Source organism: Mustela putorius, unplaced genomic scaffold (genome assembly GCF_011764305.1).
Source record: "Mustela putorius furo isolate JIRA1106 unplaced genomic scaffold, ASM1176430v1.1 tig00004007_pilon_pilon_pilon, whole genome shotgun sequence".
Taxonomy (NCBI): domain Eukaryota; kingdom Metazoa; phylum Chordata; class Mammalia; order Carnivora; family Mustelidae; genus Mustela; species Mustela putorius.
The window spans coordinates 7,780,227-7,808,224 of record NW_025422145.1 but is presented as its reverse complement, the minus strand read 5'-3'; the positions used below and the strand labels follow the sequence as shown (position 1 = coordinate 7,808,224).

General features: G+C 53.2%; 1 protein-coding gene across 3 annotated transcripts in view; it reads right to left on the bottom strand.

The window, feature by feature from the left end:
- Window positions 1-16,085: 16,085 nt before the first annotated feature.
- Window positions 16,086-27,998, bottom strand: part of GRIN2A (glutamate ionotropic receptor NMDA type subunit 2A) — a 600,982-nt gene continuing 589,069 nt past the window's right edge. For 2 of the 3 annotated variants that reach the window (XM_013055156.2, XM_004750396.3), the window contains exon 14: window positions 16,086-22,328. In XM_013055156.2, coding sequence (XP_012910610.1) covers window positions 20,529-22,328 — 1,800 coding nt within the window. In that variant the 3' untranslated portion in view covers window positions 16,086-20,528. The remainder of the gene's footprint in view (window positions 22,329-27,998) is intronic. The other variant, XM_004750397.3, reaches the window with a different exon arrangement.

The window sequence follows — 27,998 nt, the reverse complement described above, 5'->3', positions numbered from 1 at the left end:
GACGGTGAAGGGCGCAGGCTGGGGTCCACACAGGGTGGGTTTGAACATGGTCTTGTCCAGTTTCTGTGACCTTGGGCAGGGTAGGAATCACCCAAGGTTTCTACATCCTTGTCTGTAACACGGGAGACAGGAGGCCCCCTGCCTCGCAGCCTTGTCGTAAGGATTAAAGGAGACGATCATGGTAAAAACTAAGGACGTTAGTTGGAATGTGGTGACTGCTCCGCGAATGTCCTTTTTTTATCGTCTTACTATTTAGGGTGGGGACAATATCCTGTTCCCTCCAATCCCATCTTCTCTCTGCCCAACTCACCTGCCACGAAGCTCCGAGACAGGACGGACTGGTTGGGAGATCCAGAGACGATCCAAGGGACGGTGCCAGACCTGGGGTTTGAATCCGCGTCTCCCCTCCCCACGGCCAGCAGCTTTTCCTCTGTACCCATAACCCACGTATGTGTTGGGAAACCAGGGACCGTGCCACGGTGGTGATGTGTGACAGACGGAGGGTTGTGTTCTCAGGTGTGTGCGATCTGCCTGAACCCAGGCCTGCCGTGCTTGACACACACATTCCCACACTCAGAAGACACCAGCGGCGCTCCCTGAAGTGCCCCAGCCGGGCCGGACGCTGAGGGGGTCCCTGTGGGGGTTAAAAGCTCCTCCTGGAGCTTACGATTGGTGGAAGGGGCTTGTATGAGGCAGAAAATCACCAGATTAGTGCAGAATTACAAAGCAGATCATTTCTACACTGGGAACGTGTAGGGTCTCTCCTTTTAACACGTGTGAGCTCACACACACACACATACACGCACACACGCACGCACGCACGGTGTTCTTGACTCCCTGGCCCAGTCTGAGGGTTCAGGGAGGATTCTCCTGAGTAATTGGAATCATTCAGTACTAATAATTACTCGTGCACGTGTAGCATGACTGCGTGCCAAGCTATGGGTTTCTTCGTTCGGCTTTACCCCCTGTGCTCACGGCAGCCCTGTCCTATGTTGCTGCTGCGATGTGATGCCTGTTGTAAGAGACAAGGGAAGTGAGACCCAGAAAGGTTGAGTGAATTCTTTGCCCGCGGTCCCACGGCTGGCAGATGGCGGAACCAGACCAGGCGGTTGGCTCCAGTGTCGGTGTCCTTCGTCGTGCTGGGGTCTGGAGGACGTGGAGGCATGAGGCAGGCAATGGGGGGGGGGCAGAAGACGGAGTGCACAGACCCCCCCTGTGTAGCACGGGGTGTAGAGAGTGCCAGGGCTGAGGGCATTGGAGGGAGCTCAGGGTGACAGCTGGGGACAGTGACGACAGAGGCCCGGGTGGACCACAAAGGCCGGGTTGGAGGTTTGGGTCTTTAACCCGAGAACTGTGGGTGTTCACGAAGGGTTTGCATTTCCCCACGTTTGCTCTGGCTGCGTCGGAAAGAGCAGGTTGAAGGCACAGCAGGAGAAGCAGCAGGGGGACCAGCGTTGGGAGACTCTTGTCCTGGTCCAGGCTCAGAAGGTAGAGGCCCAGCCGGCGGGTGACCGTGGAGCTGGGGGGAAGCCGACACATGAAAACCCACCGAAGGGTGACACGGACAGCGTCTGCGGCAGCTGGTGCGGGGCTGGGGTGGGGTGGGAGGGCATGAAGGAAGCATGAACACTTGCTTGTTGGATCAAGGGCGCGGCGAGCTGGTGATCAGAGCCGACGCAGGTCCCAGGGAAAGGAATGGGGGGACAGGAGTCAACAGTCGCTGATCTACAGAGACTCGGTTCTAGTTTAATGGGAGTAAGTTTAGAATCAGGCAGAGCACGTAGTGGAAAAGAGTTTGGGCCCCAAGTCAGCGAGGAGACCAGTGAGTCCTCTGTGAGACGTGAGCACCCAAAGAAGCCCTGTTGTCCCAGCTTGTCCCCTACGTGAGGCGGGGGGACACCTACCCCTGTCTCTTCTGAGATGATCAGAAGACACAGTGGGACACACAACCCCACGTGACACGAATCCAGGGAACCGCCTCGCCCTGCGGGTCGGGACGGCGTCCGGGATCCCGATGGGGACGCGCATCCCATCATCCGGGCTCCTGTTCTGTATCCGCATTCGGGAGGCTTCACACACTGGCCCCTAATCCTTCTCCCAGTCTGGTAACCCGTCATCCCCGTTGGCAGAGGGACAGTGGCAGCTCGGATGTTTAAGTGACTGACGGAAGGTGGGGCATCTCGTAAGAAACGAAGGAGAAGCTTTGATCTGGGACAGCCTGACTCTGCTGCTTTTTCTCCTCTACTGTCGACCGCGGAAGGATTTTTAGCCGTGGAAATACAGACTTGGTATTTATTTTCTCCTCCGTAGAGTGGGGATGAGAAGAATACTGAGCCCATGGGGCTATTTTATTTTATCATTAAAAAAAAATATATTTATTTATTTATTTGACAGAGATCACAAGTAGGCAGAGAGGCAGGCAGAGAGAGAGGAGGAAGCAAGCTCCCTGCTGAGCAGAGAGCCCAACGCAGGGCTCGATGCCAGGACCCTAGGATCACGACCGGAGCTGAAGACAGAGCTGAACCCACTGAGCCACCCAGGCGCCCACACATGGGGCTCTTTTAGGGATGACTGACGTAAGGCCCCTCAAGCACCGAGCCCTGTGTCTGACATGTAATCTTCAGAAACGTGGATGTTTATTACCATCGTTATTATTATTGGCGGCGGTGTTGTCATTGTTGTTGAAAGGGAATTGAACTCACTCTCGGGGAATCCAAAAGATAAGATCGAGGCAAATGGGGAGAAGCTATGGAGACTTCGGTTCATCTCAGTGGGGCGAGGCAGGTCTTTCACACAGGTAGGGCTGACCCCCAGTGCAAGGAGCAGCCTTGGGAAGGGGTGGTGAGCTCCCCGTCATGGGAGCTGCCCAAACCTCGGCGAGATAGCTCCTCACGGAAGGACAGATGATAGATCTGCTCATCAAATTGGGTTCGACAACCCCCAGTGGCCCTTTAAACTGAAAATCTCATCCAACCTCCCCCCACCAGCTCTAAAGTGACAATTTTCTCGTGAGGTGGAGTAAATCTAGGGCACCCGTTCCAAAAATAGCCTCCGAGGAAGGCGGGAGGAGGGGCTGGGCTTGTGTACGTCACCTTCCCTTTGACTCCCTCCTCTGGTATGTCACAAGGCCAGACGGGAGCCGGGAACTGACAAGACAGTCCTTCTGCCTCAGCCTGTGACTCCCCACAGTGTCTCACCTTGGGCCCACACCTCTCACTCCATCTGGCCCTGGGAGGCCCAGATTGGCAGTGGCCCTTAAGGGATGTCTCCCCTTCAACTTGGACCAAGGCACCTGCCCCAGGTACCCCCGGCCTGCCCTCTCTGAGGTTCTGATTCAGAACGTCCAGAAGCCATCACCCTAAAAGGATGCCTGGCTTCTGCCCTTAAGAGCTTAGGGCTGATTCCCACCCTTAGGACTTCTTGAGGCTGCACAGGGAGGGTTAATGGCTATTAAGCAAAGCGTGGGTTCCTCAAAGACACGGGCTATATCGAATTTATCGTCGCACGCCTCACAGTTTTGTCTTGGGTGTGGCACATAGTACGTGCTCAGTGCGGTAATGAGTGGACACTGGAATGGGAGAATCTGTTCATCTGACAAAACACAGATCTACTGTCTCTGGACTCAGTTCGGTGCTGACAGCGGAGGGGTGCAATTTAACGCAAGGGGTGGCGGGTGGCTATAGGCTCAGGCCCTCTCTCTAGGTGAGGAAGAGCCCCAAGACATTGAGGGGTCCAACGGATACTTCCATTTCCATGGGCAGGGCTGGGACAGATGCCAGATCTGTTCCCACGCAGCCAAGACGGGAAACAGAGCAAGAGTTGAACCCCCATGAATAAAGGGAGGGCAGACATGCCTGGCCTCCCATACCTAGCTTTCTTTGTCTGGAGACTGTGCCCACAGACAACCACCAATTCTCTGACATGCCTCATCTCCAAAAGGGAAGCTCGATTCCTTCCCCTCGAAAGTGGGTTGGACTTAGGGACTATGGTGTAGACGGGGTGCGAGAGCTGGGGTGGTGGGGGCCTCCTGAGACTGCACTACAGAGGGCGGCACAGCCTCCCCTCTCTCACACGTCGCTAGTGCACCCCGGACAAGCGGGGTTCACGTCGGGAGTAGCCTCAAGCAGCCTACGGAGAGGGTCGTGGGGTGAGGAAAGACCTTCCGGGGTGGGCACCGCCATCTCTAGCCTGGTGACTTCCGAAAGAGCTGCATCCTTTCCCTGGGCCTCATCTGGGTCACTGTCTTTCCGGAGAAACACTTGATTAAGCTATGACCAACACCTAGAGGGCTTCACATATCGAACTCGGAAGTCTGGGGATAAGCTACACCCGTGGGAAACAACCACCACCATCAAGGCCACGGACGAATCTGCAGCCTCCCGAGTTTCCTCCTGCTCCTGCTCCGTCTCCTCGTTCCTCTGCTTCTGCTTCCTGTCTAAACATTCCTCCTCCTCCTCTTCCTTCTTAGCATCGTAAGAACGCTTACATAAGAGCCACACTCCTCTGGGCGCTTGGGTGGCTCAGTTGGTTGTGGCTGACTCTTGACTTCGGCTCAGGTCATGATCTCGGAGTCCTGGGGTCGAGCCCCGTGTCAGACTCTGTGCTCAGCGGGGAGCCTGCTTGAGAGTCTCTCTCTCCCTCTGCCCCTCCCCCTGCTCACACACACTTTCTCTTAAAGAACAGAAACAACCACCCTTCTAGAAAATTCTAAGTACCTGATAGTGTTTTTAGCTATGGGCTCCATATAGTAGAGTAGCTGTCCAGAACTTACTTACCTTGCATAAATTAAACTTCCTGTCCTTTTGATAAGCCTCTCTCCATTTCATCCCCCACCCCCCTGCCAAGCTCCCCATGCCCCTGGCGGCTATCATGCTACTCTGGGTTTCTGTGGAGTTTGACTATTTTATTTTATTTATTTTTGTTTTTTATTTTTTTAAGATTTTATTTCTTTATTTGACAGAGAGACAGGGAGAGAGGGAACACAAGCCGAGTGGGAGAGGGAAAAGCAGGCTCCCTGCTGAGCAGGGAGCCCGATGCCAGGCTCGATCCCAGAACCCTGGGGTCATGACCTGAGCTGAAGGCAGAGGCTTAATGACTGACCCCCCGCCAGGCGCCCCAGTTTGACTATCTTAGAATCTACATAAAGTTGGGATCACACGGTATGTGTCTGCCTCTGGCTTATTTCACTCAGCAAATGTCATCCAGGCCCATCCGTGTTGTCACAGTGGTAAGATTCCCTTCTTGTTGAAGGCTGAGTGATAGCCGGTTGTGTGTCTGTCCACCGCCTTTTCTCTCCCCATTCACCACTGACAGACATTCCTCTTGTCCCCAGGGCTCGGCTGATGGGAACAGTGTTGCCCTGAAGATGGGTCAGCAGCCGGCACTTCAAGACAGCGAAGTCATTTCCTTTGGATCTACACCCAGGAGCTGGACTGCTGGATCAGGTGGGCCGTAGCTTTATTTTGAAGGTTTTTGGGAACCTTTGAACTGTTTTCCAGAGAGGCGGCACCTGTGCATCCCCCCCGCCCTCCCAGCAGAGATCCCTTAGCTCCTCATGCCCACCAAGGGTTACCCTGTTTCTTTTAGTAACTGCCGTCCTGACGGGGTGAGGCGAGACAGCTTATCGTGGTTTCTGTGGTTTCGATGTGCATTTCCCCGAGGTTTTGTGATGCAGAGCATGTTTCCATCTCCCCACCCAGGCTCTCAGGCCTTTATCTTTAAGGGGCCCCTCACAACAGGGGAAAATAAACACCTACGGAGACATGGGACCTCCTACCTTGGAGAAGTGCGTGTCCCCCAAAGTCAGGGTCGCTTCAAAACTGGGGCCACTCTGTCTGGGAGAACCGAGACAGGGTTCCCAGAGCTGGTGTGTGAGCTGCAAGTTAAAGGACACCTGTGTGTTTGCCAGATCATTGCATGTGCTTTAGGAAGAGGCCACGGTATTTTTTGAAGACCCACTTGAGAGGTTCCGGAGGTGTGTTTCGGCTGGATCTGTGTGTGTGCGTGAGGAAGTAGTGGGAGAGAAGGTTGGGTGGGGGGGGTGGCCGGTGTTCGCAACAGCAGACCAGGAGCCTCCCGGCCAGACGGGTCGCAGGTTTCGGTCTTCACGTACTAGGTGACGGGGCACCCTTAGAAGCGTTTCAGTTGGGGATGACACGGCCAGAATTCTATTTTAGTGCAATTACTGTGGCAGGTGCATGGAGGAAGAATTCAAGGTGGGTCTGTCCTGGAGGCCGGGAGACCTGTGACCAGACTGTCCCTATCAGTCCTGAGGGTGAAGGTCAGAGACGGAGGGCAGGCAGCGTGTGGGATATGCACGGGGCGGGGAAACTCAACCGAAGCCGAAGCCGGGGAGGGATGGGAGACAGGAGCACAAGGAGGGTCCAGGTGGGGTGGGGGGCGGCTGACGCTGCTCTGCTCTGACTCGGGGAGACCCTAGAGGAGAAGCAGCTGTTGGCTGCAGGGGTGGGGGTGCGGGGGAAGGATGGGTTTCAATTTGAGCATGTTGAGTTTGGAGGGCCTTCAGGACATCCAAGAGACGGCAGACGTGTGTATCCGGGGTATCGTTCTCGTTAATCTCATTGTCAATGAACAAATGTGAGCTTTCTGGCAATGAGCTCTGTCCCTTACAGCCAAACGTCATAAATGCCCCCCAAACCAGTTAAACGCTTTCCCGCGCTGCAGGCAATACCAAGGTTCACGCTTCTTCCTCTAGATTCCCCTCCCCTGCAGCTTCTGACGGTGGGGGGCTGGGGGGGGGTGATGTCGAATGGGGTCTGCAGGTCCGGGGCGGGATTTGGGACGCCTGGGACTGTAAAGCCTGTTGTGTGTGTTGGTTGCACGGAAACCCGTTCCCCGTTCTGATATCGTCTGAACATCTTCAATTCCGTGAAACATGCTATGGTTCCGGGAGCCACACTGGACCCCGGCTTCTGTATATTGCCCTGAGCACGCAGTGGTGGGGGCATGGGGAGTCTCCTGCATTCTAATTTCCCAAGTGGGAAGCCCACTGGGCTTGGTGAAAGGGGAGACAGGGGGGGATCTGGGCGCCGACTGACAGGGGCTGGCCCCTCTCCCCTCGCGTGCTGGCTCTCCCTCTCTCTCTCTAACTGCACATTTCTGTTCCTCGGCTCTTGTGGCCACGAAAGGCCCCAAGCAGCTGCGGTGAGCACGTCTGATGTCTGATGTCGTCCATCCCTGGGGCCCCCGCCTCTGCCTCAGTGACCAGGATTTCTTACCTGCTGGGGAAGGAAGCGGGGGAGGAGGAGGCTGTTGTCAGAGGGCAGGCCCCCCTGCAGCCCCGTTGAGTTCAGAAGAACAAGGCTGCTAGCTGCTCCCTCCCCGGGTGGGAGCAGAGACAGGAGACAGAGAGGGGGAAAGAAAGGGGTGCGTGGGATATGCGCTGGCCTGTCCGCAGGGACTGGGACCCGGGAGACACTTGGGCTCTTCTTCAAGGGGAAATAAGGAATTTCAAATGGGAAAGTCACGGCGCAGTCTGTTCGCGGCGTCTGCTGCTGTGCACGCGGGGCAGACCTTCTTGCCAAACCAGAGCGAGGACGCCTTTGCATCAACAGCCCCAGAAATTTTAGTACCTTGGAGCTCCCAGAGGCAGAAACGGGGAGCGCTTTTTTGTCTGCTGTCTTGGGACAGTAGTGAAGGCTTTGCACACTGAGCGCCGGAATTTCCAGGTCCCCAGAGTGCTCAGGAGCAGAGCAGGAGGCCACTTTCCATCTGCCTCCTGAGGGCGAAGGCCTGACCTGTGACCTGTGGTGCCCAGGCCATCCTCCCCTATAGGGAAAGACACTCTCTGTCCCCCAGGAAAGCTGGGGCCCTGTGGCATGGGCTTCCAGCCACTTCTTAAGGAAGCTGCTTTTCCTTGGACATGCCCTGAGCACGACTTTGAAGTTCTGGAGCTAAAACAAAGTACAGACGGAAGATATCTTTTGCTTTGTCTGGTTAGCAGTGTTTCTGCACGTGCCCGACGAGGAGGGCAAGCTCACATCACAGATCGGCGTGAGATGGTCGTGTGAAGAAGCAGGGGGCGAGGGGCTGGCCCAAGGTCGCACGGCTGGGCCGTGGCCAAGAAGCCAGACCTCCTGGCTGCTCTCTCTGCTCCTTGTTTAGGAAATACTTCCGAGGCACTTATAGGGTATAAGGCATCAGGCATGAAGGCAGACCTGTCCGCTCTCTATCAGGGTCCGTGTGGCAGCGAGCACAGGAGTAGAGATGAAAGGTCATGGGGTGGGGCGAGGGCTCCCACTGAGCGCAGCGACAAAGCCCCTGGGGGTCCCCTTGACTCTCTGAGCCTTGCTTTCTAATCTGTAATATGGGGATTGTGATTCCTGCGACAGAGGAGGGCTGTGAAGATTTTATAAAGGTTCCTTCCAAAGTTGGGTTGGCGTCATGACCTTAGGCACATCTCATCAGGACTCTAGGAAAAGAAGGTTAAGTGGTCCCCCAGCGCCATGTCTAGCAGGAGACTGCAGGGTCTCCCGAGAGAAGGAGAGCACATCTGACGGGGAAATGAGCGTTTTGCCCTCCCGCGGGGCTGCCTGTGCCTTAGGTTTGCTCGGCTGCCCGGTCATCTGACTCCAGCCGGCACGATCTTGGGGTAGGAGAGAAAGAACCGAGCCGTTCTGGAAAGCCGCATCCCTGGCAGAAGCCAGCGTCCCAAGTTCCAAGTATAAATCGGCTGCTAATTAGGAAATAATTATGCCCCCAAATGGGGCTAGATGGATGCGAAGCCTTTTCACAAATTGCCGATTAGTTTCATAGCAGCGATGGTATTTAGTCCTACGTCAGCTCGTGGAAAAATGTGTTGGAAATGGCCCATCTTCAGCTGCTCAAAAAAGAGAGAAAAGGTCGGGGACGAGAAGTTCAGAAGGCGGGGAGGGGGGTTGAGGAAGGTGGACGGGGAAGAAACTTTGCCCTTTTTCTTGGGAGCGGGCAGTCACGGCCAAGTGTGGGACACCGAGTGATAATGGAGACGAATTTTGATCTTATGCTGGTGGTAACGGAAAGGTCAGGCAGGCTCGAGGGCGGGTGGGAGAAGTGGTCTAAGTGATCTCTTTGAAGGATTGCCCTCCTCTTTCTGGAGAATGGCTACAGGTGGAGGGGAGAGCGGGCGCAGGGGGAGGGCTGGAGAACTAGGACAGTCCTGTGCGTGGCAGGTGCGGGCCTGGAGTGACTGTGATAGCAGGGATGAAAGGCAGTGGTTCCCGAGTGCACTGTTTTTTATTATTATTTTTTTAAGATTTTATTTATTCAGTGGAGACATAGCATGAGCAGGGGGAGAGGCAGAGGGAGGAGGAGAAGCAGGCTCTCCACTGAGGAGGGAGCCCGATGTGGGGCTCGATCCCAGGACCCTGAGATCATGACCCGAGAAGGCAGATGCTTAACCCACTGAGCCATCAGGCTTCCCCACCCCGAGTGGGCTTTAAAGATCCCGTAGACCGAGCTGGCCGCCGGGCCGCCTGTGACCAGGAGAGAGGTGCGAAGGATAACCAGCAGGGCGTGGGGTCTGAGAACTCAGGTCCGCAGCAGCGCTGCTCCCTGAGACGGGAACGCTGGGAAGCGTCAGATTTCGATTCGGGGGGAGTGGCCCAGAGTACTTTCCAAGACATTCTAGAATCTGAGTGTCTGTAACATCACTGGGTGGAGAGAGGAACGACAGGTATGGATAGATGAGTTCACAGTGTATAGAGGAGGTTGGACCCAAATATAAAACTTGGGGGGTAATCGGTGCTTTTTAGAGTCCACGGATTGGGTGAGATATGGTAGATGAGGTAGAGAGAGAGTGAGGGAAACCAAGAGGAGGTCCCCAGGTCCTTGGTCTACCTGTCCACCCGTCAGCCGTCTGGCTGTCCCTGTGTCCCTCCAGCAGAGTCCCGTTAATGCCCTCTTTTGGTCAGAGGCCGGGCGCTGGGGTTCAAAGGTGAACAGTTCTCTAGCTCCTGTCCTGGAAGAGCTCACAGAGAAGAAGCAGCACACATGAAAGATCCAGCAAAGCCTGGTGAATGATCCGATAGACATGTGTGCACGGGGCGGCATCCTGGAGAAGTCCCCTGTTAACTCTGCCGCCGGGCAGAGTTTAGAAGGGGTAAGAAGAGGCGTCACTGAAGACAGCTCTCAAAGGAGGGTAGCCAGAGCCCCAGGAAGAGAGAAGGGCATGTGGGAAGAGAGCTCATGGCGGCTCTTGGGGTGGCGGTGGGGAGCGTGAAGACCTTTGGTGCAGAAGTCGTGTGAGGTCCGTGGTAGGAGGTTAACATGCCAGCGACTGGAGGCTTTGTGTGCTGGGCTGCGGAATCCGGGCTTTCCCTGGGGGCCACTGTTTTAAGCTGAGGGTTTTAAAGGGGACGCAGCTGGATCTGGGTTTCTGAAATGTCGCTTGATCTGGGGAAGGGAGTTGTCCAATAAAAATCCAATCTGGATTCAGTAAGGAGAGGTTTTATGGACAAAACTTATTTCAAGGGAGAGGAGACAAGATCTATTGTAAGAGGGGGAGAGTCAGCCAGAGGTTTTCTTCCATAGGGCAGAGTCGGGAAGGGAGGAGAAGGGGGCTGGCCTGGTAGGACAGGGAAGAGGGTATGAGGTCAGCCTCGTCCTAGAGACAGGGGGTGTGCTGGTGCCAGCCGACCCTGTTCCGGGACACAGGAGGGCAGAAGCTTACCCCGGGTTTGGTCGACAAGCCAATTGTTCTGACGGATGGGTGGGGAGGGGAAGTTCAGCTCATCATTTACGAACAAGGAACGGGAAGCTGGAGGGGGTGTGTCTGGCCCTGGCGTAGGGAAACAGTGGGGGGTGTCGGTGCATCCCACCAAGGTCACGTGGAAAAGGGCAGTTCTTTGCAGGAAGCAATTTCCTGGAATTCAGAAGGGAGGGGAGGTCTTTTGACACCACTTTTCCCCACCCCTCCGAGGCACGAGTCGCAGAAGCTCGGAGAAGTTCATTACCAGAGTCAAGGCTGCAAGTGTGGGAAGTGGGCAGGAAGGCCAGGACCACGGAAGGGACGGTGGCAAAGCTTGCCGCTACCATCTGGAAGCTGAGCGGCCGGTTCGTGGAGGTTCCACGATCCCTTCTACACTTCTGCACGGCACCGAGGTGGGGGGAAATCAAGTCCTTTACCCTTCGTACGCCTTCTGAGGCTGCCGGACACGTTAGCGGCTGCGTGCCCGCCACGGCAGCCACACAGACAACAGAGACCACGACTCTATGTCTTGTTTTCGTATCAATTGGCAGAAATTAGTTTTATTAGAAAAATGAAATTTTCCCGTATTTACATTTTTACACCATAAGACTGGGCACTTCTGTTGCCTCGGGAGTTCTGTACACATCAGTTTGCACACACATTTCAAACCCCATTCCTTAAAACAGTTGATAACACGTTGAACAGAAAGAAAAGACAGGCGACAAGAAGACAACCAGAGTATATACTTCCTCTATCATAGAAAGGTGTTAAGCAAACGTGTAATTTCGTAGCTATGCTTGGAAATATTGAATACAGTTATCAGCACTTCCTCATGCAGTGGATTAAAACAGGACAGGCAGAAACTGCCGTGATTGGTAGGTGAACGTCTGTCCCCCGATGAGGACCACTGAGCAGAGCGCGCGGCTTGCCTGGGGCTCACCGTACAAGAGATCGAGCCGGTTCTGACGTGGGTTGTGGACGGTGTGTGAGTGCGTGGCTGGGAATGGGAAGCCCTCTGCATATGGAGGTCAGTCCTGCCCAGGATGGCTGAGAGGCGGAATCAGACATGGGTCCTGACTGCTGCTTTATCCCGTGACTTCCTGTGGGTGATGACCAGCTTGTGGGTAACACGGGCAACAGGGGGTCTCCTAACGGGACCTGGAAGGTGACGAGTGGATGCCCTTTTGCTGTCTGAGAAGGCCACTGTTTGTGACCCTGATGACCTTGCTCCTCAAACCACTGGCGAGACTCGCCTGATTCTTCCTGGATCTTCAGTTTGAAATACATGTACTACACATAAACACAGATGCACAAACACTCTGTTGTGATCAACTCCAGGAAAGTCTACTGACGAAATAGTTTGGCAAGCAGGTGCTTTAAGTAGGCTGGAGCCGGGGAATGATCAATATTCAGAGCTCAAAGGCAACCGATAATCTTTGGGGACCCTCGGGAGTGGAAGGCATTGGAACCCCACCTAGCCACGCAATGCGTGGTATTGAGTAGTTTCCTGAATTTGATAGGGAAATGTTAATCTTCACCTTCTCTCTGATTAAAAAAAAAAAAAAAAGGCAATTGGCATCCTTTCCCAGTGAAAAATACGGGGAATGTGAATGTTACAAGTGCATCCTTCATCTTCGTAAATCCACTAGAATTTTCAAAGATGATCACCTGAATTTGACCCAGAGTCATCTGAAACTTCAGTTTCTAACCTGGAACATTTCCTTAGCGGCCATGGCTTCTGAGCTGTGTCTACAAACCTAATAAACTTAAAGTTTTTTTTTTTTTTTTAAATAAAATGGGTTTTAAAAAGTCAATACCGCCCATTTATTTGAGTTAGCTTAACTGAGAATAGAAATAATTCAATAGGTCTTAGATGTAATGTAATGTAAAAACGTCAGTTGGATTCGAAAGGCTATGATTATTTTTCATGGAAAAACTGACAATGTTTTTGTATTTCTGGACCTTCACTATTTGCTCAGCTATCAATAGTCTTTGATTTGAGCCCTTTAAAAGCTTGAAACAGCAAAATGTCAGATCAATGAGAAGCATTTAAAATGCCAAAGACAAACTTATGTTTGCTGGAGAACAATTAACCTTATTAATTTAAAAGGCAGCTGTGGTATTGGCTACGCGTGACGATAATATTCTTCTGAAGGCTCATCTTACGTCCTTCCCAAAAGGTTGGGAGAGAATTAACTGGGGGAGGTTATGACCCAGGGCTATGGCTAATGAGGAATGTTCTAGACTTGCAGAAACGCCAACTTCTCATTTCACGGCCCTGGCACCTAGCAGGGGTTGATGAATGATCGTCTCCGTTTTGTCTTGTTTGTCTCTGCAATACTGCGGACACCTTATTTGAAGAAGTTAATCTGAGAAACGACTCTGCTGGAAACAGTTTGGTTCTGGCTCCCTGGAGAGCTGCGTGCTTTGAAACACAGCCCCGGAGAAGAAAGCCTACTGGCCAAATGGTTCTTTTGAATGTTCCAGTTTCCACACAGCTCCACATCCCCGGGAGCATGTGGTCACGCACTTGTAGACCCAACGACGGGATCTTAAAATAGGTATTAAAGAACGCTAACTTTTCTGGCTGAAGAGACTTTTTTACTGCCAGCCTGAGAGATGTCAACAGCTAGAGAATTCCTCAGGGACAGTGACAAGTGACACTGACCCTCCTGAAGGACTGAATCACAGAACCTCCCAGAAAAACATTCCTTCAAATTCTAGCGCCCTTTCCTCACCTCTGGAATGGGCCTAACAGGGCCCCAGTTCACAGTAAAGAGAAATGCCTGGTGGTGGGGAGGGTGGCTCAGCACAGGAGCAGGGCAGGAGAGGGGTGCACGGGCTCCGTGTCGCGCCCCCCCCCATGTGTTAACTAAGCCTCATGGAGACCTCTCAATTCAACAGCCATTAGTGAGGCAAACTGAACACGATAACAATGGTTATCCTGCCACCAGGGATGACCTAGCAGGAACAGTCCCTTGCAAACACCATGACCTTTCTGAAAGTGGGCCGCAGTATTTAGGACCGGGGTAAGGGGGCAACACACATGGGAGGGTATACTAGTTGGACATGTTGAATGGAAAGAACCCTGATGTCTATGGAGAAAAAGGAGATTTGCAAGTGGATATTTAAAATTAGGCACATGCTAATAAAGTAGGCAGAGAAACTCCCCAGCAACCAAAAAAGTGAATGCAGAGTGCAAGCGTATGGGGAGAGACACGAAGAGCCTTCAGGTGTCAGAAGGGACGTGAGCAGAGGGGAGATCCCCAGGAGTTCTCAGTACACCCCAGACCAGACGACGAGGGGTAGGGCACTAAGGAACCTGCTCCCCTCAGAAGCGGAAACTCGAGAGCGAGCCCCCAGGGGACCTCAGAACAGCAGACCTCTCTTTCCAACTTTCATTCTGACCATCCTGCCGGAGATCAGGCACTTCAAGAATATGCTCAACAGGAGGGACTGACTAGCAAACTCCTGTTGCTGTTGAGGCTGAGACCAACCTGAGCCTCAGTTTCCTAATCTGTAAAATGGGAGCAACCGTACTTCTACCCTGTAGTCATTTCTGAGGATCTCGTTCTAGGTTGCGTCTAGAATATGGTCTGCCCTCAGTGCAGATCCTTTCTGCTGCTTCCTGGCTCGGGGACTGAGCCCAGGTGTGCACGTGAGATCAGCAGAGGATCCCACATCCCCGGCCATGCCCAGGGCAGGATGGATGGAGAGAGAAGGGCTCCCTCTGCACCCACCACCCTTCGGAACCACACCTTGACTCCTTCTGCCAACTCTCTGCCCCATTTTATCTTCAGGGAAACCTGATGCGCTCGCTGTCGTCAGCCGCACACAGTAGGCACTTGGGACTCAATGAGGAATTCCCCCCTCCCTTCCCTGATACATGTGTACCCTGAACGATCCAAGGTATTCTTCCTAAGACAAAAAAAAAAAAAAAAAAAAAAAAAAAAGAAATCAAATGACAAAGCTTTCAGGAAACAGCCATTTTTTTTTTTACATCATGGTCTGTTTTCTTATCCTTTGGGGGGATTCCTTTCCACCTTTTCTGGAAGCCCACATCATAAAGCAGGGCTGGAAGGAGGCTGAATCTGGTAAGGGCTGGGGAACTCGGCGGAACCAGACCCAGGCTTCCTGCACACAGATGCGGGAGGGCAAGTCCGGTCACCGGGTGGGATGCTCCTGGGGTTCCCAGGTGCTGTCTTTGAACATTCCAAGAATCAAGGGTATGTCTCCAGGAGAGCCAGCTGTATTTCTCCGAGGTTACCTATGGGTCTACGGAAGGGTGCGTCGGTTGGTTTGATCATGGAATCAGTGTGATTATCGCTTGTATTTTTTATACTCTGTCTGTGTTTGGGTTTTGCGGGCCCTCGGTTGCCCTTTGTGTTAGGGAGCTGAATTTCTAGATCCTGTGTTGCTGATGGGAAGAGGCCGTGTTTTCTAGCCCCTTTGCTTCTCCCAACCCCAAAGTGGCCTTAAAAGGAGAGAAGACGCTCGGTCAAGTACGACCAGCAAATCAGGGTCCTTTGATCATCCTTGGCTCACGAGAAATAGAACTCTTATCGCCTCAGTGATCACCACCACTTGTCTTTGGTTTGAGGCTTTAACTCTATCCCTTGTTGGCTCTTCCCGGGGAATAGGTCCCTGAGAAGAGTTTTCTCTTTTCCCGGATTCTGAGGCAGGGAGAGTGTTGGGAAGCTTAAGGGAAGAAACCAAATCTAAAAGTGAGGGAGGGGGTGTGTGGGTTTGTATAAGGCAAGAGGCAAAGAAAGCAGGGGCCATTCTGTGAGGTTCTCCAGCTCTTATCCCGGAGGGACCGGAGAGCACTTCTGAGAGAAACCTAGAACCGAGTCAGCCTGGGAAAGGGACCCAGGCGAGGAATTAATCGGACCATGCGCCAAGGTCCTGCTTTCTGGACTTGGCTCTGGCGGTCTCCCTCCGCGATCCCATACAGCTGACGGCCCTTCTGGGGCTGCGTTTTCTCATCTCCCTTCCTCCAAATCTCAGCGTAGTGCTAGTTCTGTTTTTCTAAGACCCTCTGGGCAGGCACCTTTAGCTGCTGCTATACTGAGAGTACTTTGGGGCACAGAACGAGTGGGGATTGGAAGAGGATAAGGACTTGAACCAGGGGATCTGCCCTCTGGTGGGTTCGCGGAAATCACCCGCGTGTCCCTGTCGACTTCGTCTTCAGAAGTCAACACGAGAGGACCGTATTCCCCACCCCGAAGCCCAGACAGCTTCTTCGAAAGGAGGCCAAGAACACCAGCACCCAAATCCTACTGGGGCCCTGCCATCCTCCCTAGAAGCGATGTTGATTTTTTTTTAAAAAATAAAAACCATAGCGTCCTCTCTTCCTAAAGGATCAGCCCGTCAATCAGCAGAAGAGCTTTTCCACATGTGAATGACCCTCATCACGGTTTAATTTTTAGCATAAGCTTTACACTATATACAACCATGTTTGGAGGACGCGCTGCACGTGTGAATGGTGGAAATCAAGCGTGGAGAGTATGTACACGTGTGCACGAGCACGGCCCGCGCGGGCGGAGGGCGCTTCCTCTCCTCCGACGTCCAGCAGGGGGGCCGGCTGCCCTGTCGCCTCCGACTCGGCGCGAACACAGTACGACGGGAAAGCACACTGAGTGCTGGTGCAGACCTCACTGGACCCTCGCCCAGCGCTTCCGACTGTGTTGACCGAAAGAACACGGGGCATCCGAAAGGTCTCATTTCGTCTCAAGTGAAAACACTGCTTTTGCGCTGAAAACCGCTGTGGGGTGTGGAATCCTTAAGTCCTGTTAGACACCAGCCAATGAGTTTTGTTTCTGCGGACTCAGTGTTTTTTGCTCCCCCCCCCCACCCTTTCCCCGAACTCCAGTTCCGAGTGCGCTAGCCGCGGTCCACACAGACGGCTCTGTCTTCAGAAACGACTCGTGTCCCCTGTGCAAGGACATCTGTGCGCACACGGCACAGGGATGCGCCTGCAGTGAGCAAACCCGTTCGGCTCTTCTGGAAGACACTTTGGTTTCTCCAATTTGTGTTTATTTAGGTCTTGCACTGTGCGGGATTTCAGTGCAAGGTATTTATTTATGCGACAACTGATTATTAGATCTGCACTTTTTAGGTTTAAGGAAATAAATTTTTAATCACCATTTAATTAACACCAACTTTTTCTCTCCCCCCTTTTTCATTAGCAATTCTATTTGCAAAGAATTCAGGGCATTTGTCATTTCCTGAGCAGGACGCAGAATATTAAGTACACATCAGCGGCAGACTTATCAAACAGAATAAACAATGTGGGACTGTATGGCCGCTGTGGCTCTTTGGACTAATTAACTGCCTTGGCTAGAGTCCCGTTTAAGTGAAACTATTTCATTTGTAAACAAGGTGCAATTTCTTGTTTCTCCCTTGAAAAGAAGCATGAGTCGACGGGACTGATTTTGCTGCCGTGGGTGAATTTTGCCGGTCTGCTCAGAGCAGGCCCTCTGGGACGGGAGAGAGAAACCAGGTACAATCCTCCAGACCCCCGTTGCGGCACTGCCCGCGGTTACGGAGGGAGATCTGCAGAGGACAGGAGAGTGGGGAGACTGAAACCCTGCACTTGTCGTGGGAGCCTCGCTGGCAGGAAAACAGACCCATCAGGGAGCTCTCTGCTCCGAGCGCTGAGGTCAGGAGTGGCCGGAGACCTGCAGGGAGAACCACTGGGAAGACCGTGTTCTGGGAACTCAAGGGCTGCAGAGTAGATTTCAAGCCCAGAAGACTCGCCTCTCACCCAGTTTTCAGCTGGGCCTGTGGGTACCATCACCCACTGACCGAAACGTGAGCATCGGCATTGAGCTGTTATCCGTCGGGCCCTTCTCAAGGGGAGAAAGTCGCTTAGGGTCCCTGCAGGGTCATTACGGATGCCGGCTCTGACTTGAGTCAGGTGAAACCCAGGCACAGTTTTGGGCTCAGAGATGCTGGCTCTTGGGCTCTCAGGCTGGGAGTTTAGACGAACCCTCTGTAAGGGACCCAGAGTTGGAGGGCTTTCTGCTTACGTCTTGATACGCTTTTTCCAAAGAACAGAACTGACTCGAATCACTTTTGAATAGCTCTACGTCATTCTCTTTCACTGGGGAGATTGCCTATCTGATCAGCGGTCAGTTTTTTTTTTCACGCCTGGCATCATCACAATGAAGAGTCGATGAATTTGTGGACGAGGAAAATGATGTGTTCATTATCGAAAGCATGCCAGTCCTCAGGGTTTATTTTTAAAACTGAGTTGGGTATTAAAGGAAGCACATCACCTTTGGGTCTTCCAAAAACCCCATTTTTAGTTATTATTATTTTTTTTAATCTAAAGAAGCACAGGGTTAACAGCAGAAATAATGCTGTTGTTAGAAGAAGGGGTTTGATCTGTGGAACAGTTCTGAGTGTAATTCACATTCTCCCTGGAGGTCTCGAGTCACTTTTGGCAGCCCCCCCCCACCCCACCCGGGGTTTTGAGGACACAGGAGGAAGACAGACAGCCTCTTTGGGTTGATGACATGCCCATCGTGTCGGGGAAATGAGGTGAATTCTGGCTGGGGGAATGTAGGTCTGGAAAGCAATGGGCGGGCAAAGGCAGAGTTCTGAAAGATAAGACAGCCAGGAATTTGCCAAAGAATAGAAATGGGGATGAGGCCCTTGGGTCTGGGCTTCTCCATTCCTGGGTCTTGGGGCAAAAGCACAACATCTGAGAAAGAAAATGCAACGTTTGGACGTGTTTGCTCGCAGTGCCTTAGCCGTCCCTTCTGCCTCTCAGCCGCACGGTGACAGGAAGATGTCCTCGCCCGTGGCCGCCTCTGCCTCCCCACCGAAGATCCTGAAACTACGCAACCGCTTCTCATCGTTACTGGGTGCACCTGCCCAAAGATGGGGTTGTTCACGGAGTCCTCAAGATCTAAGAGAATTGCTCCTGGCACCTGCCCACTCGCCGGAAAACACTACTGACAGAACAGAACGTGCCGTCAGGAAAAGAACCAGGGTGACTCTTCAACCTGCCACTCAGGTGCCCTTCTCCAGGAACCCAGAGCAAAATGCAGGAGGAAACCAGGAGACGGGCAGGCTCTTAGCCCAGGCTGTGCTGATTGTCGCCAGGACAATTCAGCGACTCCACCAGACTTGATGGCTAGTTACCCTGGCTATTTCCAGGACATTCGTGAAGTTAAAATACGCTAAAATTTGAACTCTTAAAAAAAGGGTTAACTAATGTGGTCTGTGGGTTTTATATTTAATTTTTAAGCTACAAAATTCTGGTGTGTGGCCGCAGAACAACTACCTCCCTTGCTTTTTTTTTTTTTGGCACCTGGCGTGGGTCCCCCTGTGCTGCAAGCTTCCCGTGTGGCAGACACCCCTTCCGACCCCGGTGTTTTTAAACGACTCTCATTCCAGGTCATAGAGGCACAGGTCTGAGTCTAGTAAAAAAGGGACAGTGGGGGGTGACTCGGAAATGACAAATGCTTTGGGGAGTTTCTCATAGATTCCCGTTGGTGCTGGTGAAGCGGTTTTGACTCCAGAGAGCGAACACTTTGGGAGAGAGGAATCACTTTGGCCACTAAGGCCGATCCACCACTGGGAGGATGCTCGGGGTGGGGTCAGGAGCGCGTCTCCTGTTCTGGAGGCTTTCCATCTGAGGCTGGGGTGGAATCGCGCGTCCAACGGAATCTCATGACGTGGAGGAAGACAGACGCAAAAGCTAGGGCTAGCCTTGAGCGGACGGAGGGCCCTGAACTTCTTACAGATTGTGGGACACACACGGCTGCTGGTGCGAGCCACCGCGGTAACAGCTCTGGGAATAGCAACACACACCTAATTAGACGCCACCATGGCCGTTCGGGGACGGAACGAGCAAGGGTCAGTCCGGGAGGGAAGGAGGGGTAACAGATACTATACAACCCTGAGTCGCCACCAGAAGGGCGGAGGGGACGCAAACTTACGTACGCGGGAAGTCTTCGGGATAGACTACAACAGCCGCTGGGTCAGAGATGGGAGAGCCGCAAGTCAGAGATCGGAGACAGACACGTGGGAGTCTGCGGCTCCGATCAGAACCGTCGAAGCCGAGGGGGACAGAGCGTTCCGTGAGACGCGCAGGCTGATGTCTGGAGGGGTCCTCGGAGCTCTCCGCCTGAGGGCCCTTCTGGCCGCTTACTCCAGACGGGTCTTGGAAATAGACTCTAACGAAGGTAGCTTAGTGACTGTGAACACACGCTTTTGCTATTCTTTGGGGGGAAGCCTGGAGTTCGGGGGCTGGGCCTGGGCAGTGATGGGAGGCGTAACATTAAAGCTGAAAACAGGTACAAGGCCAGACTCGCTAATCTCTTGCACGTCAATCTCGCTACAGTGAAGACGCTTTCGTCACTGTTGGGTCTGAGTCAGGGGGTCCATGCATACCGTACTGCTTATTCAGAACAAGAGCAACCGCTAGGCATTTCTGATGAGAGCACATGGCGGACGGGCCGTAATGGGGTTTGGAATAGAGGAAATCACCACCGGCATCCAACGCATTCTTATTGCCAACATACCTAGTGAGCACTTCCGGGAGACCCGCCCGGGTGTGTGTTTGTGTTTTTGGTTAAGGACTCACCCATCTGGTATCTGCCATGCTCAGCTCGCACCTCCCAAGATTCCTTGAGTGGAAGACGATGGCAAGGAGCCATGTGCAAAGAACCGACAGAAAAAAAAAAAAAAAAGGAAAAAAAAGGAAAAAAAAAATACCTTCCTAAATCCTCTTCCTCTTTGCAGGGCACCATCGGACATCCGACATTTACCCTCCAGCACGTCGGCCGCTACGTATGTTTCCCTATAGATAAAACATCAATGGAAGGTTTTAAACATCAGATTCAATACTAGGCATTTTCTTGTACACACGTCTATTGCTGCAGGGGTTCAAAACCCTGGGGTTAGAGTACATACTGTTCTTGTTTGCAGCATAAGGCATAACATGCTCTGGAATGTACACGTCGCCGGGGCCTCTGCTGTCCCTGGAGCAGTAGGATGCCGTTGACCTCAAGGACGATCGAAGGTAGCTGTCGTTCCCGGCCTGGGACGGCAGCGAGTGTTTGTAAGGGTCCGAGGGGCATCTCCCGATGACTAAGCGTCGGTCGTCCCCATAGCAACGGAGGAAAGGGTTATCGGAGGCGTGGTCGGGCAAGAGGGACTTGCTCCGCTTGCTGTCCTCCAGACCCTGCGGGAAGAGGGCGCTCTTGTGTCCCGAGAGTTTGCTGGCGGGCACGCTAAAGAGACTCCCGTACAAATTCCCCTCCAGGAGCCGTTCCCGGTCCTTGAGGCTGATGCTCCTGGACGGCCTGCTGAGGTCTAGCTCCCTGGGCTTGTCCACGATGTTATCGTAGGAGTGCTGACGGCTGATCCTGAGCTTGTTTTTCTGGAACTGGAGGGTGCTGTTCTGCGCCCAGTCCTGCTGGTAGACCTCCTCCTGGGCAGCCGGGCTGCCCGTCTCCTGGAGCATCTGGTCTTCGTCAATGTCGTACAGGTTGCCCATCCGCAGGCAGGCGTCGCACTTGAAGGGGGACCGCACGGTGAAGTGGCCCGAGTAGGCGGGCAGGTTGGACAGGCAGCTCCGGCAGTGCGTGGAGTTCTGCCGGTACCGGTCGCTGCCCTCACTGTGAGGGGAGCTCTTGTCTTTCAGGGTGAAGTGCTTGGAGTAGAATTTGTGTTTGTCGTTGTTGGGGAGAACGTCCTCGTTGTGCAGCGTGGTCCTGTTCGTGGGCAGCCCGGGGTCCCCCTTGCGGAAGTTTTCGTTGGGGTCCTGGTAGGGGTCAGGGAAGTCAACGTTCTCGGGCAGGGCCACGTTTTCCACAAACTGGGGCGGGTCCAGGTGGAAACTGGGCTCCTTCTCGCTGTCAATGGTGTAGATCTTGTCCCTGGGGGAGCTGGCTTTGGTTTTCAGGTAGGAGCGCTCAACCTCGCTGCAGTCCTTGGGGAATTTGGAGGCCACGGACCTCTTGAAGTTGTCCTTGGTCTTGTGGTTCTTGCTGTTGTCGGGCTCCCTGTGGCACGTGGGCCGACTCGAAGTTTCTGAAACGTCCGAGTGGGCCACCTCTTCCGGAAGGTACCGAGGGCTCTTCAGGGAGTGGGTCCTGTTCTCCGCCGCCCCCTCGTCCCTCTGGGAGACCGGGTTCTGGCTCATCGAGTCCTGGCGCAGCGACTCCATGGATTTCTTCCACAGCTGCCGGGGCCTCGAGTTCGCTTTGGACTCGGTGCTCACGGCCACCTCCACCGTGTTGGGGTTGGACTCATTGAGAGTCAGGGGGTGCTGTCCCTGGAACACGTAGTTGTTGAGGTTGTCCTTGTGCCTGCTGGCCACAAACGTCTGCAGCTCGTTCATGTTGTCCCCAAAAACGTTGTCTTTCCCCTGAAAGGACCTGTTGTCCGAGTAGATCATATTTCCCTTATCAGAAGCCATGTCCACGATGAGGGAGCCTCTTTGGATGAAGTCCGAAGTCCTCTTGGGGGAATCCATTCTCGAGGAGTTCACGTTGGACACGTCGGAGATGTTTTTGGCCGACCGGAGCAGCTTTAACATGTTGCTCTGGGACCCGGTCAGGTTGAAGTCTGGAGACTTCTTCTTCTCCTCGATGTGCACCCCATGGATACAGCTGTAAATGCCCTAGGGGAAGGAACACGAGACAGGGTCAGCAGCAGCAGGAGTGCGAAACCGCCGCACGCCGGCCTTTACCTGCAGAGGGATGTGTCCTTCCTGGAGGGGCCTTGGCGGGGATCCTGAAGTCCAGTCTGAATCCCGGGAATGTTTCCTAGATCTACGAGACCAGTAAGCTCGTCTCTCTGGCTCAGGATTATCCAACACTTGTGCCAAGAATCATGTGCGGAGTCTGAGAAAAGGTCCTTATCAACTAGTGCTCGTGTATCTGATGGTGGTCCCAGGGCCTCCAGACTGACAGGAGAGGATACTGAATTGGTAGCGGGTTGCTAGCTTACGTTTCACTGCAGTTTCCCAGGATCATCTCTGAAGTCTGGATACCAGTCAGCTATTACACTTGCATAAAAGAACCACAGGTTATGAATTCTTTAGGGGAACCTGCCCCTACCAACACGCTGAAGCTAGCAGTCAAGGCATGAGACCCCAGCAGGTGAATGAGAAAACCCTTTGTGGTTACTTGAAGGCTGGGCATAAAAATCTGTGGTTGATGAGACATTTTGGGGAAGGAAAGATGGAGAAGTTAGGCCAGAAGAAGCAGTTGCAAGGAACTAGTCTTGCCACCATGTGGGGACATTAACCTGAGAGTGAAACTGTCCTAGGAAAGAGCAGAGCCCGGGATGGAGAGACAGTCATCTTTGAACCCCTGAGGCCACTTGAGACTTTTCACAGATGTCACCGAGTATATCCTTTTGTGTGCATGTGTGTCTGTTTGACACAGAGTTGGATACTAGCCACGAGGAATGGTGGAGAATCCCAAGGCCACAGTAATGCAGCCCTGAAACCCACCCAAGGACAGAGGGACTTGGGTACTACTGGGTGTCTCAGACATAAGCACCCCCGACTGTGGGTCTCTGGTTTTCCACACCGCCTCATTCCTTTCGTAAAAATAGCTGTTTACTTCAAAGTAAGTCAAGAGAGGAGCTCCTGCTTCATGGCCCAACAGTAGGCAAGGTGGCTTCGGGAACACTAATTTGTGCCCCCCTTCCCCTGCTGTGGGCCCCAGATTTTGGCAGCCGTAAAGAAGATGGTCAGAACAAGGTCCTCCCAAGACCGACAGGGAGCCAATCCAAGCAGGGGTCTGTGGTGGCCGCTGCTGACTGCGGTATGAACTAGTGGAAAGGGTGCGTGGGTAGCTGTGGACCCTGATGACCGTGACCCCGCTGGCTCCCAGCCACGGGGATGCTCACAGAACTGCAACACCCTCAATCTGTTTGCACGGCTGCATTTTTCTTGGAGCTTTCTGGAGAATGTCCACTCCGCCCTCCAGGAGCAGTACACAGGGAACCCGCAGTAGTGACTCTGAGCATCTCTTTCCCTGACCCTCTGCACCCCGGGCGGCATGGCTTGGGCTCCCCAGAGCCTGGCATTGTGCCCTTTCCCGCCTTCCTGCAGCCTGGTCTTCTGTCCCCTCTGCCTTGCTTCCATGGCTGCTGGGCGTGGCAGTCACACCAGTGCGCTGTGGGCTTCACCTAGCACAGCACTTCTGGACGGTGTATGTGAACCCATGCCTGCCCTGCCCAGCTCAGTAACAGGGTCATCCTACACCCGGACCTGGGGAGGCGTGGCCTGTATGGATGAGAACTGGTGTGTCTCCTGCATGTTTGGGTCAGCAGAGGTCTGTGCCTTTTCTTCCTTTGGTTAGTAATATAAAGAGACTTTACATTTTTTCCCCCTAAACCTGCAACTGCTCTAATGAGCTCCTGGTGCCCTGCTATAGATTTTGAGAACTTTCCTCCACCCCTCCCCTGACAGCAGTATGCCCTCACTGGCCAAGAGGAGCTGGCTGTCTACATTGGGGAAGCCCACGAAGTGGTCAGGGAGTTGAGTTATGTCTCAGGAATGGGGGGATGGTCGCTGATGGCTGTCACCCCTGGCTCTCCTGGGACTCACAGGCTGCAGCTCAGGCAGCTCCTAGGTGGTGATGTGCCTGGTGAAGCCTCGGGAAGGGGAGACCAGGTGATGGACCGAGCTCACCCCCAGGCCTGGGTGGGGGGGGCAGCCTTCTCCCACTGAGCTGACCCATTTTCTTGATGGGCTGCTGAGGAGGGGGGTGCACAGCAGAGAAAAGCAGAGAGAATGAGAGCCTGGAACCCAATGGAAGTGAGTCCCAGCTCCATGTGTCATTAGCTCTGTGACTTTGGATAAGCCACTTAGCTTTTGAGCCTCAGTTTTCACATCTGCAAAGTGGGAACCACACACTCTCCAAGAGGGTAGAGGACAGGATAATACAATGCAGACAAAGCCCCAGGTTCAGGAGAGGCTCCATGAACGTGAGCAGGATGACCTGTGCCATGGGTCGTCCCCAATGTGCCCTACAATATCTCCTCCACCCCTCACACGCTAGCACTAGCACCCGGGGCCCATGTTCCCAAAGTGGCAAGAAGCGCCGTCTGCGGTCTGCTATAGAAGGTTCGCTTTGGTTAGGGAGCAGCCCAGACTCTCTCTCGGGAGTGGGCCCCAAGCTGCAGAGCGCTTGCTCATGTCTCGTCTTGTTACATGGAGACTGAGGCCATATCCTTCCAGGGATGGGAACGAGATGCCTTCCTGGCCGCACTGTGGCCATGAGGAGACTGCACTGTGTGCTGCCCCAGACAATCTGCTCTTCTCCCCTCAAGGGCTTCTCTCAGAATGTTCTACAAGGGTCGTGGGCTCTGCAGCCTTCCATGGTTGCCTGGAGTCTGGACCTGAACCCTGAAGTATATGCTAAGGCCTAAATGTCTGTACCCTCCTCCAAGTCTACATGTTGAGATCCTCACCCTAAAAGTAGATGGTGTGAGGAGGTGGGGCCTTTGGGAGGGGATGAGGTCCTGTGGGTGGGGCGCTCGTGAGTGGGATCAGTGCCCTTAGAAGAGAAACCCCAGGGAGCACCCTCCCCCCCTCCATGTTGTGAGGAAACAAGGGGTAGTCTGTGGCCCAGAGGACGACCTTCACCTGACCTTGCTGGCACCCCAGCCTCCAGAACTCTGAGAAGCGAATGTCTTCTGTTGGTGAGCCACATAGTTATTGTGGCGCTAACGGACTGAGGCAGTATCTGACTTCTGCTCTCTTGGTCCCGGGTGTGGCTGAGCCAGAAGCTCCCTTCACTGTCCCCAGACGCCCTCAGGGGAGCCCACCGGGCAGGCCAGGCCGCACAATTTCCATCCCCCTGGCCTCTGTCTTTGCTGTCTCCAGTTCCTCATGACCGAAAACCGAGGCAGTTCTTTCTGCTGGTGAGAGTGAATACTGTGTTGTATGTGAGAGGGAGAGCATTTTGGAGAGAAAAATTAAGAGCCTCCCATAGAGTAGAGGACAGTTTTTTTTGTTGTTGTTGTTTTTTAAAAAGTCAAAATCAAGGCAAAGGCCATGGCTGTGGGAGAAAGTGGGTTCTAATCACTTCTTGGAGCTCTCCTACGCAGGAGCGTCCAGGAGCATCCAGGAGCGGCCGTATGTCTGGTCTGTATTCCATTTTACGATCCAGCAGCTTCCCAAGGGACATCCAGCCCACAGGGAGGACTGCCCATGTCTGCTGCGGTGACAGCCAGCTTATGGGCTGGGTGTTGCAGCTGCCGCAGGAGCTGGTTCAGAGAGACCTGGCTCATGGGCAGATGGGAACGTGACTCGGGGGCAAGCGCATTTCAGAGCAGCAGACATCTCTGTCCCCCGGAAGGGAACCTACCCTCAGAACCGGCTTGAAGCCCAGGACCCAGCCCTGCGCAAGTGACAGGCTTCCCCTTTCCTACCTTTTTCTGGCCTGCTCCGTGAAGTAGGAAGAACCCTGTAGTTTCAAGGACATTTAAGGTGAAGCCAAAGGGTCCTGTTCCAGCCATTGTTGGGGCCTCAGTTTCTCCACATCCACAGGATGGGGGTGATCGTATCAGACTCACAGGGGTTGTGAGAGAGGATGGAGGAAACCTAACTGGTCTGGCCCTGATTCACATGTGGCCGTAATTAACTGTGGGGTTGTGGTCTTGCCTTTGTAGGAAGGTGGGTTCTTGACTTGGGAGATTCTGCACTGCAGGTTTGTTTAAAAAAAAAAAAAAATGATTGTGTGTGCACAACTAAGACGTTTTTGTCTGTGTTCTCTGTGTAAGGGATATAGACCTAAGGTGGCATATGCATGAGTGTGCCCATAAGACAAGCTTTAGAGATGTGTGTTAGCCTGTGATGAGAAAGGGAGAATTTTTTTTTTTTTTTAAGCAATGCATGGCGTCAGGGCCTGAGCCGTTCTGAGTTCCCCTAACAAACGAGAGAGGCAGGAAAGTATATTAACTATGAAATCCTTCTATTCACACATTCAGGCTGCAATCATTTTAAGATACTCTCTGGGGAGAAGGGGAGTCATTGCTGAAGCAGGGCTCCGTGCAGCCTTTAAGGATACAGGAGTGATGGTGGCTGAGAGTCCCCAGAGGGGGCACGGGAGTCCTGGCAGTGCTCCTTTGAGACATGGGGTCCTCTCTCCCCAAGGGAGGGGAGACTGAAGTTCGGATTCCAGTATGCCTGGCTCCTGTGTGCTCCACCTCCCTCTAATCCTGTCCCTCAAGATGCTTGCAAGTGGATTTAGTTCATTTCTCATAACGTTAGTTCCTCCACTTGGCTTCCTTAATGGCGTCTCGGACAGAGGGAACGCTCTTCAGATACAAGCAGGATTTACAAGGAAAAGCAAAAGTGTGCATTTGCTCGTGATAATCCCAGAGTCGTTTGGGTACGGAAGGCCTTTAGTAACTGGTGGAGAGAATTAGCTTAAAGTTGGCATAATACCTAGCTATGTGCGCACACATTGTTATTCTTAAGGAATCTGTGTTTAGATGCCATCAAGTTAATTGGGAAATATGTATTTGCACAGAATGCAAGAGTGCCACTGAACAGAAAAATAAATCCTCCTCACTAAGCTAATCTGTGCCTTCTGAATCTCCAAAGTTCTTAAGATCACCAAATGCTAAAAATATACAAGTTCCTTTAAAAATGATTATTTCATTTTCCCCAATAACCATTAGCATACCTGAACCAGGTGTTTTCCACCAGATGCTTTTCATTAAATTCTTTTAAAGTGAAAACATTCCAAGGTGAGTATACAGGAGAAATAGGTAAACACATGGATGGATGAATGGAGGTGTGGGTAGATGGAGGAGATAGATGGGTAGATGGATGGACAGATGGGTGAAATGGAGGGATGGATGGATGGATGGACGGACGGACAAATGGGTAGATGGATGGGTAGGTGGGTGATGGATGGACGGACGGATGGGTGGGTGGATGGATAGGTGGGTGGAATGGATGGACAGATGGGTGGAATGGAGGGATGGGTGGATGAAATAGGTGGATGGATGGACAGACGGATGGATAGAAAGATGGGTGGACAGACGGATGGAAGGATGGATGGGTGGATGGACGGATGGATAGATGGACGGAAGGATGGGTGGGTGGGTGGGTGGATGGATGGATGGACGGACGGATGGAAGGATGGATGGGTGGATGGAAGGATGGGTGGGTGGATGGACAGGTGGTTGGGTGGACGTACGGATGGATGGACAGAAGGATGGGTGGGTGGGTGAATGAAATAGGTGGAATGGATGGGTGGATGGACACATGAGTGGAATGAATGGATGGGTGGGTGGACAGATGGAAAGATGACTGCAAGAT